The sequence below is a fragment of the Carcharodon carcharias genome, chromosome 1 (assembly GCF_017639515.1).
Source record: "Carcharodon carcharias isolate sCarCar2 chromosome 1, sCarCar2.pri, whole genome shotgun sequence".
In the NCBI taxonomy this organism is placed as follows: domain Eukaryota; kingdom Metazoa; phylum Chordata; class Chondrichthyes; order Lamniformes; family Lamnidae; genus Carcharodon; species Carcharodon carcharias.
The window spans coordinates 197,386,638-197,414,146 of record NC_054467.1 but is presented as its reverse complement, the minus strand read 5'-3'; the positions used below and the strand labels follow the sequence as shown (position 1 = coordinate 197,414,146).

Below are 27,509 nucleotides of genomic sequence, written 5' to 3'. Positions count from 1 at the left end.
TTTTAGATTCAACAACGGTTTATACCATGCATCCAAACAAAATAAGTAAAATGTAGTCGCATGGGGGCATTGTGGATACTAACAGGGATACACAAAACAAATAATGGTTTTGTTTAACAGGTGAATTAATGTATTAAATGGCATACTGATTAACAAGATTTATTTACTGGTGTGTTACAATACAGTAAATAAAGTATACCTTTAATACAAAATGTAAAATTATCAAGAACAGCAAGCTAACTAAATGTGAAGAATGTGTTGAAAGTTATATACACGTAAACTAGAATGAGTACAAATGTAAAGTTGCAGTACTCTGTATTCATGGGCTTCAAACTAGTTACATTAAAATCCATAACCAAACAGAAAGTACATTTTAGTGATATCTTTTACTAGTACTTCAAAAGCCATAAACCACTTGGTATGTGCAAAATACTTCTACTCAAGACAGAATCTTCAGATCAACCAGTTTTCAAATTTAAGAAATTGAAGTTAAAAAAATAGAAGAAAATATGCAAGTTGCATTTTTTCTCCTCTGACTTTTCAATGTAATTAATAGAAATTTTAGGCACCGTAAATCCTGCTCTGCACATTTTTTTCATAAAAATAATTCTGTTCGCTTCCACACAGTAATGTTTTATCTCACATTATGATATATTCCAGTAACCCCTGTTTAGCAGTACATAAACCAATACATTTAGAGCATCTATGGAAATGTAATTCCTTGTTATTATTGTACAATTGCAGGCTATTAAAATCCAGACATTTAAATTCAGCAGCTGAAAAATTTTCGAAGGGCTGCTCCTTAACTGAAGAGAAAATAATGAAGTTCAAATACTGATGGAGTTAGAAGATGCAAACTGTGACACATAAGATGCAAGCACAGGATTGGTTGGAAGCACTTTCATGGGCAGATCCCAGCTGAACGTGTCCACATCTATTTTCCCTGTCCCAGTCCAAGTAATTATTTCCGATTGGTTCTCAAGTACAGTAGGTGGTTCCACTGGTTCACGAGCTGTGACAAACTCAAAATGTAAGCGCCACTTTAAGGACACTGAAATAGAAACATATGCATTAATCACTTCAATAAATATATATAAATTTATTGTTTAAAATCATACAAAAATGTAAGGATTTTTTAAAATTTGAAATATTAAGATTATTTGGTATAATGTATAGATTTAAACAATTTTATTTCTTGTTCTGAAGTCACTATAGGTCTCTCAATCATTTTTCTTTCCTGAAGATGACACTCCTTGACAACTGACCACCATATAGACTTCAAATGTGGCAAAATGCCGATATATTTTACAGGAGGGAGGGAGGAAGGAAGACAGAAGAGAAATCAAGCAAGGACTGGGAGAAGGAAACAGGAAGTCAAAAATCTCTTCCCTCAAAAAGAGAAAGGTTCTCTTCCCTCAAACACCTCCATCTTCCTTCAAAAGTCTCTTCAAGAAAATTTCAAAGGAGCAGGCCCATGATGTTTAAGTTTCTGCCACTGGGGAAACACCCAAAATTACAAATTTTGACAAAAGCAGGGAACAAACTGGGATAGGGAGCAATTAATGGTCAGTGAAGACAGTATATTGGCTGAACAAGGCTGAAAATTTGAGCTAGAGTTGTTTGGATGGACTGGAGTTTATGTTTGGTGGAGCTCAAAAAACTGGGTACGATAGCTCAATCAAGAGTTATTACTCCTGATCATCATCCAGTGACTACTCTTTAGAAATATGCATGTGTTGATGCCATGCGAAGTATTTCTTTCAAATGTAGTTCTTCACTTAGAATAGGAAGGCTGAGAGAAGGTGACCAAATATTTTTGAGCAGAAAACAAAATATTCCAACAATTTTTCATATTCTTTCACGGGATATGGGCATCGCTGGCTAGGCCAGCATTTATTGTCCTTGAGAAGATGGTGGTGAGCGCCCTCTTGAACCGCTACAGTTCATATGGTGCAGGTACGCCAAGAATGCTGTTCAGAAGCGAGTTCCAGGATTTTGACCCAGGAACAGTGAAGTAATGGCAATATAGTTCCAAGTCAGGATGGTTTGCGGTTTGGAGGGGAACTTGCAGGTGGTGGTGTTCCCATGCATCTGCTGCCCTTGTCCTTCTTGGTGGTAGAGGTCATGGGTTTAGTAGATGCTGTCGGAGGAGCCTTGGTGAGTTGCTACAGTGCATCCTGTAATGGTACACACTGCTGCCACTGTATGTAGGTGATAGGGGGAATGAATGTTGAAGGTGGTGGATGGCGTGAATGTTTGTGGCAGGGGTGCCAATCAAGCGAGCTGCTTTGTCCTGGATGGTGTTGAGCTTTTTGAGTGTTGTTTGAGCTGCATTCATCCAGGCAAATGTACAGTATTCCATAATACTCCTGACTTCTGTCTTGTAGATGGTGGACAGGCTTTGGGGAATCAGGAGGTGAGTTTCTTGTCACAGAATTCCCAGCTTCTGACCTGCTCTTGTAGCCACATTATTTATATGGCTTATCCAGTTCAGTTTCTGGTCAATGGTAACCCACAGGATGTTGATAGTGGGGGCTTTAATGATGGTAATGCCACTGATTGTCAAGGGAAGATGGTTGGATTCTATCTAGTTGGTTGGATTCTATCTTGTTGGAGATGGTCATTGCCTGGCAATGTAGGGTCCTGAACCTACAGTGATAACATACAAATATACACTAAATACACCGTTATTTTAAATGAAGGACTTGTATTAAATAGTGCCTTTCACAACATAGGGTGTCTCAAAACACTGTACAGCCAATGAGGTACTTTGGAAGTGTAGTCATTGAAGAGCTGCTGTAATGTAAAACTGTGGCAGCCAATTTGCACTTAGCAAGCTCCAACAAACAGCAATGTGATAACGACCAAACCATCTGTTTTGGTGATGTTGACTGAGGGATAAATATTGGCCAGGACACCAGGAATAACTCCCCTGCTCTTCTTTGAAATAGTGCCAAAGGATCTTTTACGTCTTCCTGAGAGGGCAGATGCAGGGGCTTCAGTTTAATGTCTCATTTGATAGACAGCAGCTCTAACTTTGCAGCACTCCCTCAATACTGCACTAAAGTGTTTGCCTTGATTTTTGTGTTCAAGTCCTGGAGTGGGACCTGAACTCACAACCTTCTGACTCAGGGGTGAGAATACTACCAGCTGAACCCAGTCAAGTGAAGGGAATGAGTTGACTCACAAAAGGATTCAGAGCTTCTACAAGTGACTCAGGTAGTAAATACATTTCTGAGTGTAAAATTGAACAATACATGTCAGAATAGTTCCAAGTTCAGTCCTAGTTTGTGCTGAATTATCTGATCTCAATCAGGACAGCAATATGAGTGCCACAATTGACCACAGTGCCCTGGTTGACGTGCCGACAGGTAGACTGAGGGAGGATAAGGGGAAGTCAGTAAGGATTCTTGTTTTTGATCTCTAATGAACAAGCTCCGCAAAAAATGGCTGAGGGTAAAAATCAGAATCTGAACATGCATACCCTTCCTCCCACATGGAATTTCACTTGGGTAAGTGATTTGGTTCTGCAGGCTCCGGTGATCATGTCAGTATGAGTCAGCATTAGTCCCCAAAGAAAGGAAGAAAATTGGGAATTGGAACATGTTTTTTAAATCTTATGCAGTACTTAATTTACAAGATCCAGGATAGAGCTACATAGAACCATAGAATGGTTATATATCTACAGCAGTTCTCAGGAAGGGCAACTCACCCGGTCCCCTCTCCCCACCTTTCCCAGTAGCTGAGCAAATTTTTTCACTTCTGATAATTATCCAACACTCTTTTGAAAACCACAATTGAATCTGCTCCACAACACTGCCACACAGCGCATTCTAGATCATCCCCATGCACAGCATGAAAGTATTTTTCCTTATGTCACCATTGCTTTTTTTGTTAATTACCTTAAATTGTGTCCTCTGATTTCTGGCCCTTTTGCTAACGGGAACGGTTTCTCCCTATCTACTCTGTACAGACCCCTCAGGATTTTGAATATCTCTATCAAATCTCTCCAAGGAGAACAATCCCAGCTTCTCCAATCTATCCATGTAGCCGAGGTTCCTCATCCTTACCATTCTTGTGAATCTTTTCTGCATACTCTCTAATGCCTTCACATGTGTCCTAAAGTGCGAAGCCCAGAACTGGACAAAGTACTCCAGTTGAGGCTGAACCAGGGTTTTATACAGATTTTTCATAACTTCCTGCTTTTCTATTCCTTTCTTCATTTCTTGACCTTTCCTGAACACCGCTTAGCCAGGAATTTCTAATACCCAGTCCTATCCTTTTTTGAATCAGGTCTCTGTTATCGCTATAACATCATATTCCCATGTGGGTATCTGTGCCTGCAGCACACCAACTTTATTTACCACACTCCACGCATTCACAAATTTGCACAGCAAATTTAATTTGAAAGACCTTATGACATTCCCTCTTACTCTGACCCCACCACATACCATATTATTTCCTACTCTAGTGTCATGAAAATATAATATTTCATAATATTATTGTGATTATTGTAAAGGTAGGTTAATAGTGGGGTTTGGATTAGCTTCTCTGCCTGTAGGTGTACCAATGTGTGTGTGCGATTTAATTGAATTGAGACAGCTAGTCTGGAGCTTTTGAGTTATCAAAAGGATAGCTAGGTTTGAAATGCTAAATACATAAACATGGTTGAAGTTTTAAAATGAGAGGTGTGAGGAACATTTGCATTTTTAGCTAAACCAGAGTAGTGAATTTCAAAGAGATAGTAGGTGTTACACTTTGCCCAAGGAGACTAAGCCAAACAGTGTGTTTATTTTTCCTAAAGGTTACCGCTAAAATGAGTAGAATCACAGGGGTCTACAGCACAGAAAAAGGCCCTTCGGGCCATCAAGTCTGCACCGGTCAAACAAGTACCTACCTATTCTAATCCCATTTTCCAGCACTAAGCCCATAAACCTTGTATGCCAAGGCATCACAACTGCACATTCAAATACTTCTTAAATGTTATGAGGGTTTCTGCCTCTACCATCATTTCAGGCAGTGAGTTCCAGATTCCCACCACCCTCTGGGTGAAAAAATTCTTCCTCACATCCCCTCTAAATCTCCTGCCCCTTACCTTAAATCTATTCCCCCTGGTTATTGATCCCTCCACCAAGGGGAAAGGTTCCTTGCTATCTACCCTATCTAGGCCCCTCATAATTTTATACGCCTAGTCACAATGAAAAGAACATATCTTTTTATTTCTGTTGGACTGTGGATTAAAATTACAATGGCTGCAGTTTGAAAGACATGTCTGGTCAAACAGCGTGAGGGATATATACAATGTTGCTGTCTTGGAACAGAGTATGCCATGAAAGACAGGATGGAGCCAAGTAGGAATCCAGTCTAATGGGGAGCTGCCTGGCAACAATGTTTTAATTGGCTCCTGACCAGGTAACCAGGGTTTCTGTGAGAGCAGTGCAGCAGAATAGCTCCTAGCCTAAAAGGAAAAAGACCTAAAACTTCTGTCTCCTGTGTAAGATTCCAGTAATTCTATAATAATAGCTGGATGGCTTTTTTTTTCCCCTCATATCTCTATAACCTGCTCTCTCTCTGAAAACCCCTGTCAAGAGGAAAAGGGGAAAACCATCATTAGAGACATTGAAAAGCATGTGCCCAACCAGTGAACTAAAGACTGAAAGTGCTGGAAGACCACCTTGTGTCATCAACAAAGAACTGAAAGGAATTTGGAAGACATCGATCAAAATCAACCAATCAAATCCTGTACTCTGGAATTGGTGCTATTAAACTGTTTTATCCCATCCTTAAAATCCATGTTTTTGTGTGTCTTGTATGTGTGTGTATAGGGTTTTAAGAAGGGGTAGAGTTTAGGTTATAGAGTTAGAAATTAGTGGTTCATATTTCTTTCTTTAGCCACTGGTTAAAAACAATTTGTTCAATGAACAGTTATTTACTTATTAAGTTTACAAACCTGGTGCTTGTATTCTGTTAAGCTAAATTAAACAATTATGTGGTTTGATCAAACTTTTCCACATTTGTCGCAGCTCAGGGAGCAGTGGGGCTTGACATTGTAGCGCACTATCCCCAGAGAGTTGTGACAACTATGAAAGATTTATATTACGAGAAAACTAAAGTTGAAAAAACATATGGGAACAATGGAATTTTCATTAAAAGGGAGAAACGTATAAAGGGGATGAGGTTATGTGAAAGGGGGAAGGCATTCTAAGATCTAACACAAGTGTGAAAAGCCTCTCACCTCTAGGTATCAAGTTGCTGTCTACAGGAACCGAAGCTAAGAAAGCTCACTGTGAATATCACTGTCCAGGATATTGTGTGCTTTTCCTGGGTCTGTTGAAATGTATTTGTTTTTACTGTTGCCTTAATGGAGGTGTAATGGGAGTCAGATTGATTAGGGGAGCTAGGAGTTATCATAGTGGTAATTTGTAGACCTATGTATGTGCTTAAAATCTTCTATTAATAAATGTTTAATTTAGTTTTGTAAAAAATCTCTAAGGCTCGGTGGACTTATTACCACTGCATTCAAGGCACGCATCTCAAAAGAGCAAATTGTAAGAACAGTTATAGCAGCTGTTTCAAGTTTCCTTCTGGGATTTGAGCAGCTCAGCATTTACAATCCGCTGTGCCATCACAAGTGCAATCTCTCTCAGTTCTCTCTGCACCTTGCTTTTCCTTGCTAATATTTCCTGCCCCCGTCCTCCTGCCAAGTTAGTTTAAACTCTTCCTAACAGCACGAGCAAATCATCCCACAAGGATATCATCCCAGCTCTGTTCAGGTGCAGCCTGTCTGCCTTGTACAAGTCCCATCTTCACAAAAATAGGTCCTAATGTGCCAGGAATCTAAAGCCCTCCCTTCTGCAACATCTCCTCAGTCATGCAATCAGCTGTTCTATCCTCCTATTTTTATACTCACTAGCACATGGTACTAGGAGTAATTTGGAGATCACTACCTTTAAGGTCATGCTTGCTAATTCTTTCCCAGCTCCTTAAACTCCGTCTGCAGGGCCTCATCCTTCCTCCTTTCTACCTATGTCATTGGTACAAATGTGGACCACGGGTGCCAGCTGTTCATCTTCCTCCCTCAGATTGCTCTGCATCCACTCTGTGACATCTTTGACCCTGGCACCCAGCAGGCAGCATACCATCCTGGATTCATGTCTGCGGTTACAGAAACACCTGTCTGTTCCCCTAACAATCAAATTCCCCATCATTGTTGATTTCCCAATCTTCCGCCCGATTCCCCTATCCAACCAGGCTATCTGTGGTGCTGTGGATTTGGCTCTGGCTGCAGAGGAACCATCACTCTCACCAGTGCTCAGAATTGAATATCGCATACTGCCTGCATACCCTAAAGCTGTGAGATGACCACATGCTATCCACGAATCTTTGAACGTCATGGAAGGGGCATTGATGCCAGTTTCTGCTCATGCTTCAAAATCTGGAGCTCCAGCTACTGCAGTTGATGACACTTCATGCACATGATTGTTCAGGACATGAGAAGTGTCCTGGAGTTCCCACATGGTATAGGATGTGCACTCCACAGGTCTAAGCTATCCTGACATGCCTCTTTTTATTAGGGACTATTAATTAAACTTGCCACTTAAATAACTAAACACTTACCAGCTTATCACTTTGGCTTATAGGGAGGTTAACTGAAATGTTTTACTTTATTCTTAATATCTAAAGTCCTTAGATTTTAATTTCCTGAAAGTCAGAGTCCTTTAGTGTTACTATCCTTTGTTATTTTCTGTCAACTTTATCCCCTAGATCTGATTAATTAATTCATTTAATTGGTTAAAAAAATTAAATAAGCTTTTAGCAATGGAGCTTGATAATATGATGCAGAGATTCCAATGCCAATCATTGCAATAGGCTCATCATGGTTAGTAGGTGTTTGATGATTACACTGCATTGAATTAACGTTATTTAATTATACAGTTATAATAATCCCTAGTAATTTGCATTTCAAGGGACCAGGAACCAAAATTAATTAGAATCATTTAATCACTGTTTGAAGGCAGAAGACCAGCAGTGTAAGCAAGAGCTGACATGGTTGAGGGTAACTTGCAATGCTCCTGATGAATATGGCCATTTGATTTATTCTTCAGTGCAGAAAGGTGGATCTTCTAAGGTTTCCCTAAATACACAAAACAGGTCAGCTCTTGGACAAAAACAGAAAATGCTGGAAAAACTCAGCAGGTCTAACAGCATCTGCGGAGAGAAAAACAGAGTTAAGGTTTTGAGTCTGTGTGACTCTTCAGGTAATCGCTTGGCATTATCAACTCATATGGATTGTATAACGACATAAGTAAAACAAATGGTACACACTTACCTACACTGGTGATGAAGCTGGGTGTGGCGCTAAGTGGAATAGGTAAACTGAAGTGAGTCTTAGCAGTGTGCAAACATGACTCCTGGTGCCGAGCATGCGTACTAAGAGAAACGGGTTGCCCTGGTTTTCTCTGGTACTCCTCCTGTACATGCTCCTCTGTTTGTAAAGACACTGAAAACTGCAAATAAGAACAGATTGGAACTCAAATTAGTGGCTAAAAATAAAGACAATAATCGTTTAAATTTTAATTCCCATAGTTAATGGCTGTGTTCCATATTGAAAACTCATAAATAAGGTTTATTTATCAAGCCATGACTATAGGAGCAAAACTTTAAGACTGGCATCAGAGTTTTGCACTTGTGTAAATTAAACCTTGTAGTCACATCTATTATTTAACTGGAAACAATTAATATTTCATGCTGAAAGCTCAAAGGAGGGATTAGTAAGGACAAAAAAACATAAACAAGCATCATCCTGTAGGTGCAACAAAAAATAAAATACTGAAAGACATGTTTGTGCATAAATTGCTCTCCTGATTTCATTTCCCAGTTCAGCTTTGTCTGGCATTTCCAAGCCAAATATTCTAACATGCTGTGGAGGCTGATCATACATTTAGATTAACATCTGCATATTCATGAGAAGCAACAGCTTCATGCTCTGAACCAGCAGTATCTCTCTAACTATAGAACTATATGACTCCATCCCAAAGGTACAAATCCTACATGAGGTTTTGTGTCAGGGGTACTGACATTCCATGATTACCTTGCTCAAGTAACTGAATACTCACTGGCTGGGATCAGCCATGGAGAGCAGCACAGTGAATCTCAAACCAATCTTCAGCTAACATCCATGGACATATTTCAAAAAGAAGTATTGGACAGCGATGAGGAACAAGGAGGAATAACCATCACTAATCATTTTCTCTTCTCTCCTTTATCTCAAGATAATTGTAATTAAATTGTAATTATCCCATATTCACATTGAGAATGCCCTCCATCGTGTTTTGTGGCACTACCACTGTGCTAAAAGGGATAGATTTTAAACAGGTCTAGCAACTCAAAATGGGCATCCACGAAGCGCTGTGGGCCATCAGCAGCAGTAGAATTGCATACAACCACAAACTATAACATCATGGCTCGGCATATCCTCTGCTCTAACATTATTACCAAGCCAGGGATCGACCTTGGTTCGATGAAGAGTGCACGTGAGCATGCCAGCAGCAACACCAGACATACCTAAAGATGAGGTATCAACCTGGTGAAGCCACAAGTCAGGACTACATGTGTGACAAACAATGGAAGCAGCATGCGATAGATAGAGCTAAGCGATCCCACAACCAATGGATCAGATCTAAGCTCTGCAGTCTTGCTACATCCCGTTATGAATGGTTAAACAACTAACTGGAGGAACAGGCTCCACAAATATCCCATCCTCAATGATGGGGGAGCCCAGCAAAAGGCAAGGCTTAAGCATTTGCAACTATCTCCAGCCACGAGTGATGAGTGGATGATCCATCTCTGCCTTCTCCCAAGGTCCCCAGCATCACAGATGCCAGTCTTCAGCCAATTTGATTCACTCTACGTGATATCAAGAAATGGCTGAAGGCACTGGATACTGTAAAGGATATGAGGCCTGACAATATTCTGGCAATACTACCGAAGGTCTATGCTCCAGAACTAGCCGTGCCCCTAGCCAAGCTGTTCCAGAGCAGCTACAACACTGGCATCTACCCAGCAATGTGCAAAATTGCCCAGATACGTCTTGTCCACAAAAAAAGCAGGACAAATCCAACCCAGCTAATTACTGACCCATCAGTCTACTCTCGATCATCAGTAAAGTGATGGAAAGTGTCGTCGACGGTGCTATCAAGGGGCACTTACTCAACAATAGCCTGCTCACTGGCACTCAGTTTGGGTTCCACCAGGGCCATTCCGCTGCTGACCTCACCATTGCCTTGGTCCAAACATGGACAAAAGAGCTGAACTCAATAGGTGCAAAAAGGAGCCCTAGCAAAACTGGAGTCAATGGGAATCAAGGGGAAAACTCCCCATCGGTTGGAGTCATACCTAACACAAAAGAAGACGGTTGTGTTTGTTGGAGGTCAATCATCTCAGTCCCAGGACATTGCTGCAGAAGCCCCCCAGAGAGTAGTGTCCTAGTCCTAAACATCTTCAATTGTTTAAACAAGGGCCTTCCCTCAATCATAAGGTCAGAAGTGTTCGCAGACGATTGCACAATGTTCAGCGCCACTCGTGACTCTTCAGATACTGAAACAGTCCATTTCCATTTGCACCAAGAACTGGACAATATTCAATCTTGGGCTGATAAGAGGCAAGTAACATTCTCGCCACTCAAGTGCCAGGCAATGACCATTTCAACAAAAGAGAATCTAACCATCTCCCCATGACATTCTATGGCATTACCATTACTGAATCACCCACTATCAACATCCTGGGGGATTGACCAGGAACTGAACCGGACTAGCCACATAAACACTGTGGCTGCAAGAACAGGTCAGAGGTTCGGAATTCTGCGGTGAGTAACTCACCTCCTGATTCCCCAAAGCCAATCCATCATCTACAAGGCACAGGTCAGGAGTGTGATGGAATACTCTCAATTTACCTGGATGAGTGCAGCTCTAACAACACTCAAGGAGCTCGACACTATCCATGACAAAGTAGCCTGCTTGACTGGTACACCACCCACCACAATAAACATTCACTTCCTCCACCACCAAAGCATAATAACAGCAGTGTGTACAATCTACAAGATGCACTGCAGCAACTCACCAAGGTTCCTTTAGCAGCATGTTCCTAACCCGTGACCCCTACCAACAAGGAGGGCAAAGGCAACAGATGCATGGGAACATCACCACCTGCAAGTTCCCCTCCAAGTCACACACCATCCTGACTTGGAACTATATTGCCATTCCTTCACAGTCACTGGGTCAAAATCATGGAAACCACTTCCTAACAGCACTCCAGTTGTTCTTTCAACACATGGACTCAGCAGTTCAAGAAGGCAGCTCACCACCACCTTCTCGAGGACAGTTAGGGATGGGCAATAAATGCTGGCCTAGCCAGCAACGTTCACATCCCACGAACAATATAATAAAGAAAATCCCCACCTTTGCAATAACTGCAATCAGATAATTTAGTACAGACCATGAATTGAATACTTTTGCGCAGTTGGCCATTAAAGAGCTCTGAGATAAATACATTTGAATTTGTATTAGCTGTTTTAGCATTACACTTGGCAACAAAAGAATTATCAAAATACTTTTACAATGATGGACCATATATCTGCAGTAGAGAGTTAAATTACCAAGACTAGTAAGTGCAAAATATGCTGACCTGCAAACATGGAATATCTCCTTCAGAGAAATCAAATGTGCCCACTACATCCTCTCCAATTTTATAGATGGTTTTGAAGATGCAAAACTTTCCAACCTTCCCACGGATATTAGTAATGTTATACAAATCTAAATAGAATATACAAAACAATACTAATCAAAGTATTTTTTAAGCACGATATTACCACAACAATAATTCAATTGGATTCTAAAGTCTTGTTCATTTATTATTGCTTCATGCTTGCTTGTTCAATACAAAGAGTCATCATCTCCTCCATCCCTTTTCATGTTCTTTAGAATACAATACATATTTAGAGTATTTAAAAAAAAATCCCCATCAGTCCCACAGTTCAGTGCTAAAGAGACCAACTGCAGCTCCCCAACTGCATCCCTATTTGAGATCAAATAACTCACATAATGCAGGAACTGATGCTGGGAAGAGATAATTATCGTTTTTTAAATTCATTCTTGGGATGGAAGCATAAATGTTAAGGCTGTCATTTATTGCCCATCCTTAACTGGGCTTGAGAAAGTGGCACCCCTCCTTCTTGAATACAACTGAGTGGATTGCTAGGCCATTTCAGAGGGCAGTTAAAAGTCAATCAAATAGCTGTGGGTCTGGAGTCACATATAGGCCAACCAGGTAAGAATGACAGGTTTCCTTACCTAAAAGAACATTAGTTGGATTTTAAAGCAAGCCAGCAGTTTCATGGTTGCTATTAGTGATTCTAGATTTATATAATTAATTAAATTGAAATTCCCCAGCTGCCATGGTGGGATTTGAATTCATGTCTCTAGACCCCCTAGTCCAAGCCTTTGGATTACAGGCTAAGTAACATAGCCACGATGTAACTGTACTCCATAATATAGTAAACCGATACTGAGCATATATAGTAATTCATGGAAATTAATAGACAAAGAGTAGCCATGTTAACATAAGTTTTATCACTAATACTTTCTTATGGAGGAGCAATTTTCTTTGAAATAAACATAGTATGTGTTTTTATGAAAATTTCTTAAATAAAAACAAAAAAACACTCAGAAGGTCTGGCAACATCTGTGGAGAGAAACAGAGTTAATGTGTCAGGTCAAAATGACCTTGCATCAGAACAATGTATTGATTTATTACTATTGACTGTTAATTTACTTTTCCAGAAGTCTTGGGCAATTATTTTTGACTGTTTTATGGAGTAGTTGCTGAGAAGATCAGAGATGCTGGCAATGCAAGAAAACTAAAAGTTATGGTTAGATTTCTAAAGCACTTTAGGTTAGTAACTCTATTTACTGGTATTACATCTGTTTCTTCACTGAGCCAGGCTTAGAACTTCAAGCAGATCCCTTGATGTTGGCTTTTGTAATGTTGAAGCCACAAGAAAAATAGAAAGGAAAATAATGCTCAAGATAGAATCAGTTTAAAGTAGGATCATTTTTAACAAACTTTAAAATTAAAAGCTTAGCAGAGCAAAATCACCTCGATAAGTTGTTTTCTCAACTTCAAAAGAACCTCTTCCAATGGTCCCCGACAACTACTTGAAGGGTAATCAGCACAAACACAACCCTTTTTTTAAGACCATTACATACAGCTTTTCCTTCCTTATCTTGGTGAAACTACTCTTCGTATAAATCCAGCAATTTCATTAATAGGCTACATTTGAAGGGTATATAAGTGCCTGAAGGAAATCAGTCTCTATCTAATGTTGATTTTATTATTAAATACTCACGAAGACTACGGCGAGATGTGCTGGTCATCAGCATTTCTGTTGCCAGGTCTACTAATCTAGTGTCTTTTTTAATGTTCTCATCTTCATCCAAAAATGGGTTTGTAGGTGCGACAGCTTCATCTGGAGGAAACTGGTAATCTTCTAACCCTGATGTGAAGAAAATCACATCTTACTACAATGTATATTGATGAATGAAATCTAATTATTTACACAGTCATAGCCACAGGCAAGCTTTCACTTTTACTTCCATGTGGAAACTGGGCAGCACCAGATTGATTAGTCACCTAATTTGCACAATGTCTGAAGTTCAATGTGAGTTAAAATTGGACATTAGCCAAAATAGGTGGCCAATCTGCTACAACCTAATTTCTGCCTGCGACAAAAATTCACCCACCCTCAGCATTTAACACTGAAGTAACTATTTCTAGAGATACAGCTGCTAAGTTGGAACTAAATTTTACAATTCTTCAATGTTTAAAATTTTTGTATTCCCATGGTTTAACTTGAGTTTACCAAATACCAGTGCTCAATTTTCTTGAAGTATTCTGTTTAGTTTCCACTTAAAGGAAAATTTTACTTCAACTGCCATAAAGGTAACAACTCGAATTTCTATCAATAAGCTAATATGCAAGCTCATTATAAGGATTGTATAATTTCCTTATCAAAATGTACATTATCTATAATTGCGTTGGGGTTGTGAACATACATCTGCATGGTATTTTTTCTTGATCTAATTGGTTCTGCAAGAAGAAACACCATGATTAAAAAGGGGAAGTCCTGAGAGGCCTCTCCCTACAGTAGCCTGGATTAGATCCACCAACCTATGATGCCATCAAGGAGGATCTTTACACAAATTTAAAGGGAAAAAAAAATGTCTTGTCACAAATTGAGCATTTCAATTTTTAATACACAACACAACAGAAATTTCAGTCTATGGAATTTGATATCTTACAAGTTACCTACAGTTCCTAATAGGCAAGCTATTTTTACCTCAGACTTACCATAAACAACGAAAACCCGAAAAGGAACGCGGAGAAGTTTGATTGGAGAATTGACCCTCTGACAACCAACTGTCAATTTATAAACATACTTCACTGACTGGCCACGGAAAGAAGGTGGACCATCAAGAGGCACAGGTTCACAGTAAGAATCTAAAAATTTCCAGCAAAATTAAATCACATATCATTTCAGAAAAATCACATCATAGAATGAAAAATAATGACTACTAGTTTAACTATTGCTAAGTTTTAATAGTATTTCTATAAATTTTTATTCTTAAATAATGATTGAACATAAAAAGGAGAAAGAAAAAGGGATGCCTATATTCCATATCAGTTGGCATTTTTAAAATGGTCACTACAGAAGCAGGCACTATGGACGTCCATAATGGTCCAGAATTGACAGTCAGCAGTGCTTGCCTTCATTATGCATTCACTTCCCCAGTTCTGTGGCTTTTACACTGTGATTTACAGTTAGCAGACCGTCAAAGGAGCATGGTTCCTTCTAAAGGGGATCAAGGACTTGTGTGAACAGGGCAAGCAATGGCGGGTCTCCTCAACAACTAGATTGAAGAATCGTCATTGAGTCTAAACTAGGAAGTCTAAATTACAATATTTAATTAAATATAAAATAATTTATAGAAACAAAAACAGAAGGAAAGACAAATGGGATTGAGAGGTACAAGAGACTGAAAGAAAAAGTCAAAACTTGTTTTTAAGATATCCAGTAATATCTGAAGGAACAAGACTGCACAGTTGTAAGAGTAAATGTTCAGTGTCCAAGAGGCTGTTTGACAATAACGAGGACTTATCATGGCATCAAAAATTCATTTACACAAACATCATCTTTTTCTAGCGTATTTTACCCTTATCAACATTCTCTGGGTTACCATGGACCAAAAATTGAAATGAACCATCCATATAAACAGTGGCCACAAGAACATGTCAGAGGCTGGGAATTCAGTGGCAAGTAACCCACTCCCTCACTCCCCAAAGCCTGTCTACCATCTACAAGGACAAGTCAGGGATGTGATGGAATACTCCCCACTTGCCTGGATGAGTGCAGCTCCAACAACACTCAAGAAGTTCGACATCATCCAGGACAAAGCAGCCCGTTTGACTGGCACCCCATCCACCATCTTCAACATTCACTCCCTATACCACTGACGCACAGTGACAGCTGCGTCTACCATCTACAAGTTGCATGGCAACAACACACCAAGGCTCTTCCAACAGCACCTTCCAAATCTGTGACCATTACCACCTAGAAGGGCAGCAGATGCATGAGAACACCATCACGTGCAAGTTCCCCTCCATGCCACACATCATCCCGACTTGGAAATATATCGCCGTTCCTTCACTGGCGCTGAGTCAAAATCCTGTAACTCTCTCCCTAACAACACTGTGGGTGTATCTACACCACATGGACTACAGCAAGTCAAGAAGGCGGCTCACCACCACTTTCTCAAGGGCAATTAGGGATGTACAATAAATGCTGGCCCAGCCAGCGAAGCTCACATCCCATGAAATAAAAAAAGTTTCAATGTCAAGTCTCTCAGCGAGGTTCTGGAGGAATAGGGCAAATGGGACACCACCTCCCGATTTCCAAATTTGACAGCACTTGTGTGGAGGCTGGAAGTCATGGTCCAATTTATTTCAGAATAATGTTAAATACTAATTGCCTCACCTTTAGTCTTACTGTAAAATCCAGGCCTTTGTTTTCACCTAATTAAGATTTATTAGTAGACTGGCACAATTATTTTTTAATAAAGTTTTCTACTAGTCACTGTTGAGCACGAATTTTTTAAAATTCATTTTTACAGGATGTGAGCGCCGCTGGCTATGCCAGCATTTATTGACTATCCGTAACTGCCCTTGAAAAGGTGGTGGTGAGCTGCCTTCTTGAACTGCTGTAGCCCCTGTGGTGTAGGTACACGCACAGTGCTTTTAGGAAGGGAGATGCAGGATTTTGATCCAGCAACAGTGAAGGAATGACAATGTATTTCCATGTGAGGATGGTGAATGGCTTGGAGGGGAACTTCCAGGTGGTGGTATTCCCTTCTACCTGCTGCCCTTGTCCTTCTAGATAGTAGCAGTCGTGGGTTTGGAAGGTGCTGTCTAAGGAACCTTGGGGAGTTTCTGCAGTGCATCCTGTAGATGGTACACACTGCTGTCACTGTGGTCAGTGGTGATGGGAGTGAATGTTTGAGGAAGGGGTGCCAAGCAAGCGGGCTGCTTTGTCCTGGACAGTGTCAAGCTTCTTGAGTGTTGTTGGAGCTGCACTCATCCATGCAAGTGGAGAGTATTCCATCACAGTCCTGACTTGTGACGGTGGACAGGCTTTGGAGTCAGGAGGTGAGTTACTCACCACAGGATTCCTAGTCTCTGACCTGTTCTTGTAGCCACAGTATTTATATGGCCAATCCAGTTCAGTTTCTGATCAATGGTAACCCCCAGGATGTTGACAGTGGGGAATTCAGCGATGGCAATGCCATTGAATGTTCAAGGGCAATGGTTAGATTCTCTCTTGTTGGAGATAGTCATTATCACTGGCGCTTGTGTGGCACGAATGTTTCTTGCCACTTGTCAGCCCAAGCCTGGATGTTGTCCAGGTCTTGCTGCATTTGGACATGGGCTTCTTCAGTATTTGAGGAATCGCGAAAGGTGCTGAACGTTGTGCAATCATCAGCGAACATCCCCACTTCTGACCTTTTGATGGAAGGAAGATCATTGATGAAGCAGCTGAAGATGGCTGGGCCAAGGGCCTTCACTGGAACTTATGTCCTCCCCTACAAAGCTCTACATTAAACTCAATTCCAGTATCATCATATGTTTATGCAAATGAAAACAACGTTATAATGCTGATCAAACTTTATTTCAATTATAAAGTGACTAGTGCTGGTCACCAAGAAACAAGGGAGATATTCAAGTTGTGGAAACAGTGCAGAGAACAAGTTAGTGTTTGGGGCTTGAATCATCTGCTTGTCCCTCCCTATCTTTGCAATCTCCTCCAGCTCTACAGCCCTCCAAGATATCTGTACTCCTGTAATTCTAGCCTCCTGAGTATCCCTGATTTTAATTGTTCCGCCACTGTTGGTCATACCTTTAGCTGTCTGGGCCCTAACTTTAGAATTCCCTCCCTAAACCTCTCTGCCTCTCTACTTCACTTTCCTCCTTTAACACATTCCTTAAAATTTATTTTTCCCAAGTTTTTGGTTATCTATCCTAATATCTCTTTATGTGGTTTGGTGTCATATTTTATTTTACAATGCCTCTGGGAAGTGTTGTGGGACATTTTATTATGTTAAAGGTGCTATATAAGTACAAGTTGGTGTTGTTATTGTTTGGAGAGTCTGGGGAAACATGGGCTTTTCATTCTAAAAGAGAGGCATTTCAGAGGTGATTATCAAGGGAACGGGAAAAATAAACTAGAAGTCCTACAGGAGTAGAACAAAAGGGGGGCCATAGGTATAAAATGGCAAAAGTTAACCTTAGGATTGATAGGAAATGTTTTTCCCTGCACAAAATGATCAACTTATGGGAGGCTTAAGAGATAAAAGAGGGGGGACAAAAAGCTTGGAAATTTTTAAGACACCATTAGTTTCTTCAATGGTGGATTCTTAGGAGTTTTCTGGATGGAAGAAAAAATAAATTGGCCAAATGGCCTTCTGATTCAGATCCAAGATGCGACCACTGAGCCAAGGTTAACAGATAAAACAATAAGAAAAATGCTTTTGAGATTTTATAAATAGGAGTACAACATATAAGAGTGATGATAAAGGCACAGATGTACAGCGGTTAGGATATTGTAACAGTGGCATTAGGTGCTCCATTCTAGAAAGTACATTAAAACAAAATAACTCATATAGCATAGATCCAGCAGGATGATGTCTGAGACCATATCCACTACTGCAGAGAAAACCAAACAAGATTTTTAAAATAATGACGGGTTTTGATGAGAATGAACAAGGAAAGAGCATCTCCACTGGTTAGGAATCATCAATTTAAAATTGCTAACAGGAGAGCGAGGAGAGGGGTTAGGAGAAATTTCATTATAACATTGAATGCATTGCTTTAAAGAACAGTAGTGTCAGAGATCATTCTCTTTTTAAGGAAATGAAGTTAAATGGAAGTATAGGGTACAAAGCAGGGCACTGAGATTCATATTGAGCTGCTTTAGCAAAAAGCCAGCACAGACAATACATTTTCTGCACTGACAAAACCTATATGCTTAGTAATTATAGATTTTAGTTAAATCTGTCTCTCCTCCTGCCCCTTAACATTACATAGTGAGTACACTATGACCAACATACATCAAAAGAGCAATTACTAACAAAAATAAGTGGAGCACAGAGCAAGTATAGCTCTGCCTCTATTTTAATTGCTGTTAAAAGGTGGAATATAGTCTTTGTTTGGATCAGATTACCAATATATGTGTACTTACAGGACTTTGATTCACCAGGATCAAGTCTCAGGTCGCAAAACAGTATCTTGGGTGGAGTGGCTAGAATACATTTTCCACGCTCACCTGGAAATAAATAGAATGATTCTGCTAAACATTTAATTGATAGCTAAAATTGAAGAAAACAAATCTTTATCAGACCAGACCATGATTGTTTGATTATAACTAAAGAACAGTCAAATAAAACTCCCATTAGTTCAGTTGGTAAATACATAACCCAGGGTGATATTGAAACAACAGCAAGGTCTTGCATTTATTCAACACCTTTAATATGGGGTGGCAAGAAAAATGAAAATTGCAAGGTGCTTCACAAAAGCAGAAGGGAAAATTGAACATCAAGCTAATGACGGAGATATTAAGAGAGGTGGCTTTTGAGATTGTTCTCAAAAAGGGAAAGGGAAGTGCAGAAGATGAAAGCAGGCAATTACAGAGCATGGGACCAAAGCGACCAAAGGCAAAGCCACCAACAGTATGGCAAAGAGAGAGGGATGCAGAAAGGGCCTGTGTGAGAGAAGCACCAACTTACATTTAAATGGCGATGTAACATAGTTGCAAAATTTTCCAAGGTGCTTCCCAGGAACATAAATCAGACAAAAACAGACATAGCTAAAGGAGCAGGCATTAGGTTAGGTGACCAATTCTTGGTCAGTTAAGTAGGCTTTAAGCAGCATCTTAAAAGGAAGAGTGAATCGTGGAGAGGCAAAGAGGTTTAGGCTGGGAATTCCACAGTTTAGGAACTGACCTGAGGACACAACAGCCAAAAGGGGCAGGGACAAGGGCGGGACAGAGGCAGGAGCGGGGGCAGGGGCAGAGGAAACGATAACAAAGGAAGCGGGCAATGCCCAAGAGGTCCAAGTAGGAGGAGCACAGAGTTCTCTGAGGTTTGAGGTGCTAAAAGAAAGAGCATTTACCAACAGAGGTGAAGCCATGGAGAGATTTGGACACAAGAATGAGAATTTGAAATTTGAGGACTTAGTGTTTCCAAAGCCAATAGAGGTCAGCAAACACAGGATGAACGGGCCTGGTGAGAATAAAAATATAGGCTACATAATTTCAGATGTGCTCAGTTTATGGAAGTGGAAGATGGGTGGATCACCATAAGAGCATTGCAGTTAAATCTGGTAGTAATAAAAACGTGAATGAGTTTCAGCAGCGAAGGTGGAGACAGGTGGTACCAACGAGGTGGAAGGAGGTGAGATAGTGAGGTTGAGGCGTTGGCCTTTATTATGGGTAGCTGAGTTTATATGGAAGGAGTAACTAAAGGAAGGTGGTGAACCCAGAGGAGGAGGGAAAGGTGAGTTAGGAAGTTTAAATTGCCGAGGATGAGAAGTTACTGGTGCAGAAACTGAGGGAGAAAAGCCATGAGGATATCTTGGTAAACTTTTCATTTCAGTGTGCAAGTGTGAGTTGTATGGCCATAGACGAGAGACATAGAAAGTGGTGGGGCCATAGAGGGATTTCAATACAATAAGAATTTTAAATTAGAGGTGTCCAGGGGCTGGAAGTCAATACAGGTCAGTGGTGACAGGGTGAAAGTGAGACTTGGAGCAGTATTAGATACAGGGAACAGAGTTTACAATTATATGAAATTTACGGAGATTACAGTATGGGAGTACAGAAAAAGTAGTCTTAAAATAGTCAATAATAATAATAAAAACAAAAAAACTGCGGATGCTGGAAATCCAAAACAAAAACAGAATTACCTGGAAAAATTCAGCAGGTCTGGCAGCGTCGGCGGAGAAGAAAAGAGTTGACGTTTCGAGTCCTCATGACTCGAATTGTCGAAGGGTCATGAGGACTCGAAACGTCAACTCTTTTCTTCTCCGCCGATGCTGCCAGACCTGCTGAGTTTTTCCAGGTAATTGTTTTTGTTTTGCTTAAAATAGTCAAACCTGGAGGTGACAAACACATGGGTGAGTATTTCAACAAATAGACTAAAGCAAATGTGGATATGGGCAATGTTATATGGCAAAAGTAGATGGTGTGTATGTGAATGGAATTCCATACTACACCCTCTGTAAACTTAATTTCATCCAAAATTCTGGCCCTTTACATTGTCAGCCAACATGTGTGATCAGCAATGTGATGGAAATGGTGGGGTAAAGGGAGCAGGAGGAAAGTCTCCTGGACAAAATTAATTCAGTGCGACATAATAGGAGAGAAACTAGAGAAAGGGGAGGAAAACCTGAGGGAAGGTAATAGCTTAATAAGAAAGGGGTTAAAACAGCAAATACAAAAACTAAAAGAAATTCAGCCAATTGAGGTTCTCCCCCAGTCAAACTAATGATTTAATTTCTCATGAGGATTGTTGATATAAGCTCTTGTGCGTAAACTTTCAAACATGGAAAATCTCAAGACAGTGTAAAAGTAATATGTTTTCAAATCATAATACATTGCAACATTTCAAAAAGTGGCAAGCTGAAGAACAGAAATAATCAGACCTCCATGTACCAGAAGTAGGAGGAAGCTCAGAAAAAATATCCTACCTCTGTTTGGAACAAAAACTGTTTCATTCTCGGCCTGCACATCATGCTTTGTGTCTTCAGAGGGTGGAAGTGCAACACGACTCTCACTGGTATGAAACTGGCAATGTATCTGAGCGCTTGCCCATGCCAGCATCTCACTGATAAATAAAAGAAAGAACCTTTGGCTTAAGTTCCAAAATACCTTAGCAGGCTTGTGAACACTGAATAAATGATTTAGACATTTTCATGGTGCGGGCTTCTATTAAACTTTGAGGATAATCAAAATATTCAAAATGCATTGGTTGCTTGGAAAAATAATGCTTTAACACTATGTTAGCGTATTTCACAAATTCCTTTCCAAACCCCTGGCCGATTCATCATTACTCCAGCAGATAAATGGTCGAAAATTTCTAAGTCCAACTCAAACCCGGATTTAACAATATTATTATTTTTTAATTATTAAATACTGGGCAAACATTCAGACAGTTCAGCAACTAAATTAGTTTCATACTTTGATTCCCAGTCTTTGCGGAATTTGGGGAAGTTATTATAAGTGTATTGAAATTGGCCCTAATGCTTCTGGGCTGGGAGAAAAAAATTAAACCAATGATGCCCTCCCTTTTCTCATGACAAGAAATGACCAAGAATCCACAGAACTCTGTACTTGACTAAATCTCAGTATGAATCAAGTATTGACTTACTTCTTTCCAGGCTGATCATCTTAATATTCTAGTGCTTTAGCACATTTGGCAATGAGCTTTGTATTACTTACTCCCAAGTTAAGTACACATGATTTAAATGCAGTGATACAATGGCAGCAAATACACTCAAATGCAGAGAGGAAACCTATCTAAGATCATTTGAATGATTTCTCATTTATCTCAAAACTCAGAATGGCAGCAGGCATTCCAAGCTGCCCTTTTGAGACAATAATAATAAAAATATGTGACAGCTGCGTCAAAGTTGCAGGCTAACCAAGACAAAGCGACACTATCACTCGTCACAAGAATGGGTAGCTATATAATGTGTATTTAAGACCAAGATAGATAGGTTCTTGATTGGTAAGGGGATCAAAGGTTATGGGGCGAAGGCAGGAGAATGGGGTTGAGAAACTTATCAGCCATGATTGAATAGCGGAGCAGACTCGATGGGCCGAAGGGTCTAATTTCTGCTCCTATGTCTTATGTGGAATTATATCCAGCTGCAACTGTTGAGAACAAATATATGGAAACTCAAATGATCCCCATGTTTCCCTATACTTTCAGAAGGCATATGATAAAGTGTCATAATAGACTTGTTGACAGGATCAAAACCTGTGGGATTAAAAGGATGTACCTGTAGGCAGCATGGACGCAAAATTGGTCAAGACAAAGAAAGAACTGAACAGTTGTTTTTCAGACCAGGCAAGAATACAGTGTATGTATTGGGGTTGGTATAAGCACCATTTTTGATGTAAGTTAATGCCTTGGACTTGGGTTTAGGTGGCATCATTTCAGAGTCTGCAGATTACGCAAGGCTTGAAAATATGGTAAAGTGAGGAGGATAGTAGCAGACATCACACACACATAGACCGATGGGTGAAATGGGCAGACACAGAACAGATGAAATTTAATGAAGACAAGAGCTAAGTGATGCATTTTGGAAGGAAAAATTAGGAGATGCTATGCAAGTTAAATGGTACAATTTTAAAAGGAGTGCAGGATAAAGAGTCTTGAAGGTTCACATGAGGAAATCTTTGAAGGTGGCATGTGAAGTTGGTACGGTTGTTAAAAAGGCATATGAGATCATTAGCTTCATAAATAGACAATACTAAACATAGAATATTAAAGCAAAGAGGTTATAATAAATCTTTATAAATAACAGGTTAGGCCAAATATGAAATGTTGAGTCCAATTCTGGGACCACACTTTAGGAAGTCAAGGCCTTGATAAGGACATTTTCTAGGATAGTACCAAGGATGAGGGACTTCAGTTATGTGGAGAGACTGGAGAAGCTGGGATTGTTCTCCTTACAGCAGAGAAGGTCAAGGGGAGGATTTGCACATGAAGGTGGAGGGGGTTAAAAAGTGGACCAGTGTGACACAGACACAATGCTCCCTTCCAAAAGCTGAAAGGTGAAGGGAAGATGTGTTCGGGGCATCATGCCTGAGTTGGCAGAAATGATGGAGGATAATCCATTGAATGTGGAACTGATGGGGTGGAAGGTGAAGACTAGGGAAACCCGATTGTGGTTCTGGGTGAGAGGGGAAGGGGGGAGGGCAGAGTTTGGGAAATGGGAAATCACAGACAGGGGCCCTGTCAACCACAGTGGAGGGGAATCCCTGGATGAAGAAAAAGTTATAATCGGAAGCACCAGATTGGAAGGTGGTTCTCAAGATGCTGTTTGACTTGCCAGGTGCTTCCAGCATTTTCTGCTTTTATTTCAGTTTTCTAGGATTCACAGTATTAGTGTTTTAATGATTTATTTCCTGCACACAGCAAATCAAAGATGTTGTTCTGCATTCAGTTCATCACAATAAATACTGACTTAAACAATTTTTCTTTCCCCCCAGTTGTATGTCTCACACACATACCTTACTGATCAATAGCTCACCATGGCTTGAATTTTTCGGATGGTGGGGTCTCGCTTCCCACCATCCGAAGAGTGCCCCACAGTCATTTCACACTCGAATGAGCATTAAGTGGCTGCAGGTGGGACTTCTACCATTTACTTGGGAAGAAGTCTGGCCTTAGAGAGCTGTCTGCCAATCTGAATTGCCAGCGGCTCTCCAGTCTCTGCAGCGACAGTGCTGCAGTGGACAGAAGGAGGAATGCAGAAGGACAGGAGCCTAAGCCTGGGCATGAGAGACCCAGATTAAGTTCAAGGGGTCCCAGGGTGGGGGGGTGATCAGGGTCTTGGGCGAAGAGACCAGGGAGGGGAAGGGAGGTCCAGAGACCACTAGACCTTAAGGTGGGGCACAGAAGGTGAATTCTCCCACCAGCCTAAAAATTGAAGTTGGGTGGGAAACAGCTCTTAAGTGGCCAATTAAGGGCGAGCACCAATCCACACCTTGCCCACCCCTGCAAAAAATCGCTGTGTGATCAGGGCACATGGGGTGGAGGGAGTTAGGAAGGCTCATGGTATGTTGGCCTTTATCGCAAGAGAGGTTGAGTACAGGATTAGTGAAGTCTTGTTTTAACTGCATAGAATCTTGGTTAGACTGCACCCGGAGTACTTTGTGCAGTTTTGGTCCCTTTACCTTAGGAAGGATATTATTGCCATAGAGGGAGTGCAACGAAGGTTCACGAGACTTGTTCCCAGTTTAGCGGGGCTGTCCGATGAAGAGAGATTGGGGAAATTGGCCCTGTATTCTCTAGAGTCTCAAAGACTGAGGGGTGACCTCATTGAAACCTACAAAATACTTAAAGGGATGCACAGGGTAGATGCAGGTTTCCCTGGCTGGAGAGTCCAGAACCAGGGGAGACAATTTCAAAATAAGGGGGAAGCCACTTAGGACCGAGATGAGGAGAAATCTTTTTACTCAAAGGATTGTGAATCTTTGGAATTCTCTACCCCAGAGGACTGTGGAAGCTCAGTCATTGAATATGTTTAAAGTAGAGATTAACAGATTTTTAAATGCCAATGACAAAAAGGGATATAGGGATATTGTGAGGAAAATAGCATTGAAGCGGATGATCAGCCATGATCATATTGAATGGTGTAGCAGGATCGATGGGCTGAATGGCCTACTCCTGCTCCTATGTTCCCTTCAACTTCACATTCATCCCCCACCTAAAAACCTGCCCACAGGGAAGCGTAAAATTCTGGCCCACATTAAAGCCAGAAATATCCACCAGTATGCTTCATCAGCTGACAACCAAACAACAACTTGATTTTATGCACACCATTAACAATTTTTTCTTTCATGGGATTTAGGCATTTGTTGCCCTTCCCTAATTGCCCTCGAAAAGGTGTAAATAAGCAGCCTTGTTACAATCCATCAGGTGCGGATATTCCCACAGTACTGTTAGGGAACTCCAGGATTTTGACCCAGTGCCAGCAAGGAAAGGCAATATAGTTCCAAGTCAGGATGGTGTGGGGATCTTGCAGGTGGTGGTGTTCCCATGTATTTGGTGCTCTTGTCCTTCTAGGTGGTAGAGGTCAGAGGTTTGGAAGGTGCTGCTTAAGAAGCTTTGGTGAGTTGCTGCAATATATGTTGTATATAATACGCACTGTTGTCACTGTGCATCAGTGGTGGAAGGAGCGAATGTTTAAGTTGGTGGATGGGCTGCCAATCAAGCAGGCTGCTTTGATCTGGATGGTTACTTCAATTTTGCCAGGGCTCCTTGATGCAAACTCAGTCAAATGCTACCTTGATGTCAAGGGCAGTCACTCTCCCCTCCTGTCTTCGGTTCAGCTCTTTTATCCATGTTAGGTCCAATGCTGTAATGAGGTCAGGAGCTGAGCGGCCCTGGTGGAACTCAAACTGAGCATCAGTGTGCAGGTTATTGCTGAGTAAGTGCCACTTGACAGCAGCATCGATGACACCTTCCATCAATTTGCTGGTGATCAAGAGTAGATTTATGGGGCAGCAACTGGCCAGATTGCAACTGCCCTGCTTTTGTGGATAAGACATACCTGGGCAATTTTCCACATTATCAGATAAATGTCAGTGTTGTCGTTGTGCTGGAACAGCTTGGCTAGCTCTGGAGCACAAGTCTTTAATATTACAATCAGAATGGCGGTAGGTCCCATTGCCTTTGCAGTATCCAATGCCTTCAGCCATTTCTTGATGTCACGCGGAGTTAACCAAATTGGCTGAAGACTGGCATCTGTGATGCTGGGGACCTCTGGAGGAGGCAGAACATAAAAAAAATCTCAAGACACTGAGCAGGTCCAGCAGTATCTGCGGAGAGAGAAACAGAGGTAATGTTTTGAGTCCATATGACCCTTCTTCTTCAGCTCTGAAGAAGGGTCATACAGACTCAAAACGTTAACTTTGTTTCTCTCTACACAGATGCTGCTAGACCTGCTGAGTTTTTCCAGCATTTTCTGCCTCTGTTTCAGATTTCCAGCATCTGTAGTATTTTGCTTTTATCCCAAGATATTTCACAGGAACATTAACACAGGAAATTTGACAGCAAGCCACGTAAGGAGATGGGGGCAAATGACCAAAAGTTTAGACAAAAAGATAGGTTTTAAGGAGTGTTTTAAAAGAGCAAAGAGAGGTGAAGAGGCAGAGATAAATGGGGTGGGAATTCTGTTGAAAGACGTTGACTGACAACATTACCTGTGGACAGGTACCAGTCACAGGGCATGACCCGCTGCCTGAACCACCTGATTACCAGGGAGACGGCCCGGCCGTTGGTTGCCTGGTAACTGTCGCGCTGAGGGACAGGCGCTCGCGCTAGTCATTACCTGCTGGCCGAGGTGGAGCGGGCAGTAATGGGGTTGGTGAAAGTTATAACGCACTCCAACACTTCACCGGTCAGAAACACCGGGCCCCGGAGGAGTTTAGCCACCACCTCAATCATCCCGAGATCTCCACTCTGAATTATTTTTTATAACATTTACACTGATCTCCTCAGTTCAACCCATTTAAACCGCTACTAATCTAAAGCAGAGCCCATTCACATCCGGTGGAAGAACGGCAGCGGAAAACTGCTGACGTCGCACATGCGCATTGGAACAGTGCTTCATGGAGGCTGGAATCAGTAATACCTGGAACGGGATTTTGTGGTAGCTGGAATTGACAAAACATGGAACAACGTTTCATAGAGGTTGGGTTGGAATGGGTAAAACCTGGAGTAAGCTGAATTGGCTAAAACCTGGAACAGGCTGGAGTGGGTAAAACCTGGAACAGTGCTTAATTGCACAAAGATAATTGGTCAGAATATTAAAAACAGCAGAGTGTGACTAAAAGTCTGGGAAGAGTGTCCTCTGCAGTCACCATCGCCGAGGACTTCATCTTAGGATCTTAAAGGAGGTGGTTAATGAGGTAATAGATTTGTTTGTGTTAATTTTCCAAAATTTGCCAGATTCTGGAAAGGTTCCATCAGACTGGAAAGTAGCAAATATAACCCCTCTATCCAAGAAGGGAAGGGAGGCAGAAAACAGGAAACTATAGGCCAGTTAGCTTGGTGTCTGTCATGGGGGAGGTGTTAGAATCAATCATTAAAGAGGCTATAGCTGGACACTTAGAA

The 27,509-nt window shown here is 41.0% G+C and overlaps 1 protein-coding gene across 1 annotated transcript; it reads right to left on the bottom strand.

Moving 5' to 3' along the window:
• rgp1 (GP1 homolog, RAB6A GEF complex partner 1) lies at window positions 1–26,990 on the bottom strand. Its single transcript, XM_041189859.1, has 8 exons — window positions 26,725–26,990; window positions 21,349–21,485; window positions 18,845–18,928; window positions 14,404–14,553; window positions 13,403–13,549; window positions 11,683–11,810; window positions 8,330–8,507; window positions 1–1,051 (listed from the first exon to the last, which is right to left on the bottom strand). The coding sequence occupies exons 1-8, from the start codon at window positions 26,838–26,840 to the stop codon at window positions 828–830; spliced, it is 1,164 nt and encodes a 387-aa protein (XP_041045793.1). The 5' UTR covers window positions 26,841–26,990; the 3' UTR covers window positions 1–827.
• Window positions 26,991–27,509: the final 519 nt, after the last annotated feature.

Excerpts from the sequence above, each read along its gene's own strand:
- rgp1 (XM_041189859.1), bottom strand. The coding sequence starts at position 26,840 with ATGATTGAGGTGGTGGCTAAACTCCTCCGGGGCCCGGTGTTTCTGACC. Across the intron at positions 21,486-26,724 it reads CGCTCCACCTCGGCCAGCAG|TGAGATGCTGGCATGGGCAA; the intron begins GTAATGACTAGC and ends TTTATTTATCAG. Across the intron at positions 13,550-14,403 it reads TCGGGTTTTCGTTGTTTATG|GGTTAGAAGATTACCAGTTT; the intron begins GTAAGTCTGAGG and ends TCTTCACATCAG.